The sequence below is a fragment of the Lygodium microphyllum genome, chromosome 19 (assembly GCF_053477565.2).
Source record: "Lygodium microphyllum isolate KBCC chromosome 19, Lygodium_microphyllum_v1.1.10, whole genome shotgun sequence".
In the NCBI taxonomy this organism is placed as follows: domain Eukaryota; kingdom Viridiplantae; phylum Streptophyta; class Polypodiopsida; order Schizaeales; family Lygodiaceae; genus Lygodium; species Lygodium microphyllum.
The window spans coordinates 45,271,347-45,277,730 of NC_141153.1; the positions used below are offsets into that span (position 1 = coordinate 45,271,347).

A 6,384-nucleotide genomic window follows, 5' to 3' on the forward strand; every position below is an offset into this window, starting at 1 on the left:
CTGATATACTTTCATTTTCTGATCACAATCATCACCCTCTCTTCCACCACCATGTCCATCTGCTATCTTGATCTCTTTCACCACTAAATTCAATCCCATCATTCTAGTCCTCATAACCTAATTTCAACAAACTTGATAATTTCTTTCATCCTCATCGATCCCTAATCTCCCTATTTACTAGTATTACCTCTATCATCTATCATCAAATGAATTATCAAATTCCCCTAACATCCTTTTTATTCCTTATCTTCCACTCTCATCCATTATTCACTTGCAAAAAGCATTGCAACAAGTCACACATGCTTCAAGGGAGTGCTCAAGTCACAAGGAACAAGTCTGAACTACAAAAGAGAGATCATGGCTCCTAAAAGAGGAAATATCCCTACACCTAGCAATACATGTATAATTGAATTCTCCTAAACATCCTTTTTATTCCTTATCTTCACTCATTCATTATTCGCTTGCAAACAGTATTGCAACAAATCACATGGGCTTCAAAGGAGTGCTCAAGTCACAAGGGACAAGTATGAACTACAAAAGAGGGATCATGGCTCCTAAGAGAGGAAATATCCCTATACCAAGCAATACTGTTCCAAGACATCATCTCAAGTCATACTAATTAAGTAGTTAAAAGCTATCTTATTTGATGAGAAACTCAAGCACATGTGTTGACCATAATGCAAATTCACTGTTAAACAATGTGAGTCAACATAGTGCAGGTCCTTGGGAGGCAGACAATTAATGGATATCCAAGACTTTCAAGGGATGTTAGGCAAGGTAATCATAGATGATTTGCTGATCTTGGAAACAGAGGGTACAACAAGGAAATATATACAATGTAAACTTTTCTTGGAGACATTAGTATTGACAATGCATATCAAAAGAGGTGCACTCACAATTCTATGATTATCAAGAGAACCAAGCATGCCACAAGATCTCAGGTCAGACAAGTATAGAAAGGAAGGCCAAGAGAGTTGTACCCATGTCTGGTCAGCTCATCCTAAGGGACAGACTTTAAACTTAAGGTAGCCATTGCCACACCTACAAATTTGAGCATCATAGATCCCAATAAACCCTTTGAATTTGATAGAAAATAATTTAGCAATAGGTACAATCTTGCTGACAGAGCATTCAAGAGCAAAAGGCTTGACCATACACAACAAACTCGTTATATTTATGGGAGAAAACTGCAGGTATGGCAAACAAAACCCATCATTGACGAATTGACTTTCCTCAATTCACCACTGCATATTCCAAGGTATGGGAGGCCAGCCTATGCTACGCCACAAGTTGCCTTATGTATTCAATTTAAATACAATATTCTCTTAACAGAGATGTGACTTCTTGCATCGATTGATATTGCTGAAGTGACACTAAGTCAGCTCCCAAACTTCAGTGGCCTCGAGATCCACTATTACTTGACTGATTTCAGTTCCTTGAACGTAATTCAAACAAGAGTATAGATGTCAGAGAGCACTATTCAGATAGATGAAATGTGCTGAGAGGAACACAAGTCTGCACATGTATAACTTCATGTTTACATTATGTACACATGGTGAATGTACATTTTGCCAGCTGCCCAAGTCTTTCTTTGGGTATGATATATTCAGTACCAGCCTCAAAATACATATGTATGATTTGCCATGTCAACTATGGAATTCTGGAAACAGCTAAATTAAAATTAAGACAGGTGGTGCTTCAGAAGTATCCCCTCAACATAGCAGCTCCATTAGGTCTTCAGCAACAGGGAACCTGAAATGCCTCCTATGTTGGGTAATCAGAATTGATCCCAAATATCCGTACTTTATGCATGGTTGGAAATTTTGCAATCACCAAAATAAACACAGCCACTGTGTTCAGAGCAAGCCATGGGTTGTTATAGTCTGTGGTATGGGAGGCAATCAAATACCTGCCAAAATATACAGGATCGTAAACAGAGGAATGTGTCAAAGTAACATCAGTCAATAAAATGCAAGACTAACAATATGTAGCACACCACTAAACAACTAAAATCCTAAGCTAATTTTCTGCCATAAGCAAACATCTGCCCAAGTGTGAGAACAGGTTTTGACTCTATTCCATAAGGCTTTGATACAGAAAGGTTAAAAGACACAGAAATATCCTAAGAAATAGACCACTGTCAAAACCTTAACCAGCTCAAGAGCTAACACTTACAAGACTACAGGTACAACCATAAGAAACTTTCTGTTACGTGTCAGCTGCCGCCCATTGTCCATCTGCTCCCACCAGGTCAATTTGTTGTAGATACCTTGATCTTCTGCAAAAGGAGTTCCTTTTCTCCAGTGGAACGACCAGTAAGTTATCTGCATAATAAAGTTTCCAACTTTATATGACATCATGGACTCCAGGAGATTCCAAAAGGGGATCAAAAAGACCGTTGCAAAAAGAATCTGGGTATAAAATGCAGCACACTTTAACAGGTAATATGAGCAACCAAAGTCATATAATTATACACAGGAACTAAGGTACCACAGATATAACTATGCAACATTAAACTGAATTAAATAGTTGGTTCAAAGTACAAGCTCAGATTTGACCGTTAACAACCTGAGTTGCATATTCAATCCTGATATAGGTGCATCCTTACATTTCTAGCCACAAAGGCAAAGTAGAGAGAGAGCTTGGGCACAACACAGTGAAATTAGATCTTCATTACTTTGAGACACTACAATGAATAAACCTTAAAAATTTGGCCTCTCGATGGCAGTATGATTTCGTTAAAATCGACTTTGACAGATTCAGCAATAACAACAGACATGACAGGTATATACATCTGACATACCTGACACGTTGATGGCTAATCAGTGGACTGCTATTATATATCCTGATGGCAGTTGATAATCTACTGATAAACCTAATCATTGAAGGCTCAGCTTGGCAAGGGTAAAGCTGATCATTTACTACTTACAAATCTAATCATTGAAGGCTCAGTTTGGCAAATGTACATAGCCTGGCCCAATTACGCTAAGGGAATCTTGGGTTTTGGATTTAGCATGCAGAACCAACCTCAGTTGGATCTACAGTTGTTCTTACACACAGACAAAATCTAAGCTACCTCCCATTCCAGCCTTCAGAACACTTCGCACTTTTCAGCCTTCACAACACTTCATTAGTGTCACCAAGTTTCCTCCTAGCTTGCTCACTAGGGTGGCTGATATGATGCTCCATAGTTCAGAAAGTCTGAGAAGCAGTCACGTGCCGAAATGAGTGATTGTCAACAACGAAGGTGCAGATAAAGGTGGTTTACAAGCTCTGGAACAACTTGCACTCAGATTGTTTCATTGGCCTTACAATTACAAGATAGTCTTGAAGAGAGATGTCTGCTTCCTTCTATGCACTTGTGTGGACTATTCTTGTACAAATATGCTACTGGTACACAGAGATTAGTTGAGACTATTTTTCTGCAAAAGAAGATATATATGCAGTTCACGAGAATCAAACTCAAGGAGGGTCTTGTAGAGGGTTCCAAAAAGGTTCTGAAATTTTGGATGTACTTTTTTACAAGCCACCCAAACTTACTTCTACCCATCAAGCCAACCTGGCAAATGTGTCAATGCTTAGCTCTTTTGTTGATCATGAGCAAAAGCATGTTGCTACAGATATTTCAATCAGACAAGGCACAAAAAGGGGAGGACACATAATGGAAAGAGGTCAGCATGTATCAAAATGGCTTATTCAGCAAACTCTGATGTGCCATATGTCAGTAAAAGCCTACAGTTTGTCGAACACAATGTACCCCAAATCAGATACTCAATATGACAAATTTTAAAACATGATCAGTGTGCATAAGTTTGACAGAGTCTACAATGGGAAGTTATGCATACATTAAAAAAGCCTGCAATTCATAGTTGAATGCATTTTGCCCAAAATTGATACTCAATATGAATAAAGTTTAAAACATGCCCAAACAGTGCAAAATGATGGTCGATTTGGGTATTCTTCCTGTTGCTGTCAAATTTGTCAAATGAAATTTGAAGTTTCACTGAAATTTTGGTTGCAAAAGGTTTCCACCTTTTACAAATTCCCAGTCTGTTTTTACCCGAGTTCAAGGTGAAATAGCCAGATTTCAGTGAAACTGGAAGAAATACTTCACAAGAAACAAGCAGGGTTAAACCAGCAGCCTGTAACCTCTTCTGAATGGCTCAGGAGCTTATATTTGTTGACATGACCATTGACTACTCACTAGGATTTTAAAGTCTCTTCTTTTACCAAAAAGAGCCTTGAAAGCATTTTCACATTCTTCCACAAAAATGAAGTTCAACACAATCCAACAGCAAAAGAACAACCTTAATGCTTTCTACATTTCCTGCTATAGCAAACTCTGTATATGAGTTTAGGTGCACAATGTTGGCAGTCCGTTCTGTGTGGAAATTAAGGCATTCAATATTATTGGTCCAGGCATGGGTTTTAGGAAGGCCACAAGAAGGGAAAAAAGTACTCAGCAGAACCCAACTTAGGTTTCAAGGCTTGATTATTAAATGTTGGGACTATTATCTAAGCTGTTCCTCACCCATAAGGGTGGACTAACTCTTGCAGATAAACAGGCACGCACTCAAACAAGTCCCGTAGAGCTGCTTATAGCAAGCACAAACACAAAAAGCCAGCACATCTGCTCAGGTCCATAGCAGATTGGATCAAATGGGCAGATTACATGTGACTCTGAAGGCCTGCACAGTTGAAGATTATGGGCTTTAGAGATCACATGAATTACATGCAAAAGCAAAGATCAGGAATCACATGCCAGGCAAAGACCAGAAAGCCGATCTAAGAAGCCAACGACAAAGGCTCACACAAGATAGTAGACAAAGCGTAGGAAGATAAATCACATGAAATTGAATCACTTGTAAGCATTATCGAGCATATGTGTGACAACGCCAGAGGATTCAAAAAATGTTCACATCCTTCTCTTTTTTTGGGCAGCAAGATCCCTTATTTGTTTTACCCCTTGCACAAGAAGTTTTTGACATTTTCCCATGTGGGAAAAAGGGGCTCTTTTCCCTGTTTTCCCCTAAAATCTTAGGGCATCATAAGCTTCTGTGAGCGAGACACCACATACCCATCTAAGTGTGGTTGGGGGTAGCAGGCTGCTGGCCCTGGGGTTGTTTTTCCCTATAATGTTCAACGTCATGAGCTTCTACTGAAGAAGCACACATACCCAACTAGGCACGGGTGGAGAAGGGGGCTGCAGGGGTCCAAGCCAGTAGCAACCTGTGCCCCCTGGCCCCAACTGTACTTAGCTAGGTATGCAGTCCCTCCCTCACAGATGCTCATGATGTTGTCATACTTCACAACGTAGGAATTATAACGGGAACTTATCTAAGATATCTTGTGTTGAGCCTTACGGCCCCTATATCTCTCATTACTCCCTCTAGTACTTTTCCCCTTGTTACAGGCCTTACAATCTCTAATCAGTCTTCATTGTTACTGGACAAAAGTCGTTTCTCTGAGCAAAAAGAGCTATTGCCAGAGTTATATTAATCTACCATTGACGGGGACAAATGCCACAAGAAACGAAACATTCAGCGTCCGACGGATTACCTAAGCATATAAAGCCTAGTCCTTAACAGAAGGATAGAACAAAGACGATCAAACGCAAGACGCACTCACCGCGAAATGAAGCAGATTGACAGCCGACCATGCGGTACCGGCGCTGCAGCCGAAGATGGAGAGCACCAGAAGCCAACCGAAGAAGATCAGCAGGATGTAGGAGGTCCAGACGCCCGGGTACTGGAACCAGGAGGTGTTCTTGTTGAGGTCGGGGGGGGGCACGGCCTTCACGTACAGGCTGCCTAGGGTTGCAGAAGCCAAATCGGCCATGGCGATTGATTGATTGATTGATTGGAAAGGATTCGAAGGGCAGGTAAAGCTGCAGAGCCAAGAATGAAACAGGCACAGAGAGACGCAGTCTGCAGAGCCGAGAGAGAGAGAAGGGGGGGAGGGGGAGGGGGAGGGAAATAGACCACAGAACTGGCAAGTAAAAGACTTTTATAGCTACTCTCTCTCTCTCCTCCCGGCCCCCCCCCCACACGTGCACACGTGACACCAAGTCTTAGCATGCGTTCGTTCACATCCTTCACTGACACAAATCCTTCCCCAGTTGCCTTAGCCACCCATTAGAGCACCTTCCCACCATGGGTTTGGCAACATGCACAAAAAGGAAGGAAAGTTTCAGTACAACAAATTGGCATAATTGAGCTCACCTTCCTACCATGGGTTTGGCGACATGCACCAAAAGGAAGGAAAGCTTCTACACAACAAATTGGTGCAATTGGGCTCGCCTTCACAGGATGGGTTTAGTCATCAACTTAATTGCAGAGGAGGAAACTTCACAAACTTTTGCTCCCAGTGAAACGCATGAAGTCC

The 6,384-nt window shown here is 41.2% G+C and overlaps 1 protein-coding gene across 1 annotated transcript; it reads right to left on the bottom strand.

The window, feature by feature from the left end:
* Positions 1-1,462: 1,462 nt before the first annotated feature.
* Positions 1,463-5,975, bottom strand: LOC148019815 (uncharacterized). The gene is made up of 3 exons (XM_087699992.1): positions 5,629-5,975; positions 2,176-2,324; positions 1,463-1,909 (listed from the first exon to the last, which is right to left on the bottom strand). Exons 1-3 carry the CDS (start codon positions 5,836-5,838, stop codon positions 1,765-1,767), a joined length of 504 nt encoding a protein of 167 aa, XP_087556118.1. The 5' UTR covers positions 5,839-5,975; the 3' UTR covers positions 1,463-1,764.
* Positions 5,976-6,384: the final 409 nt, after the last annotated feature.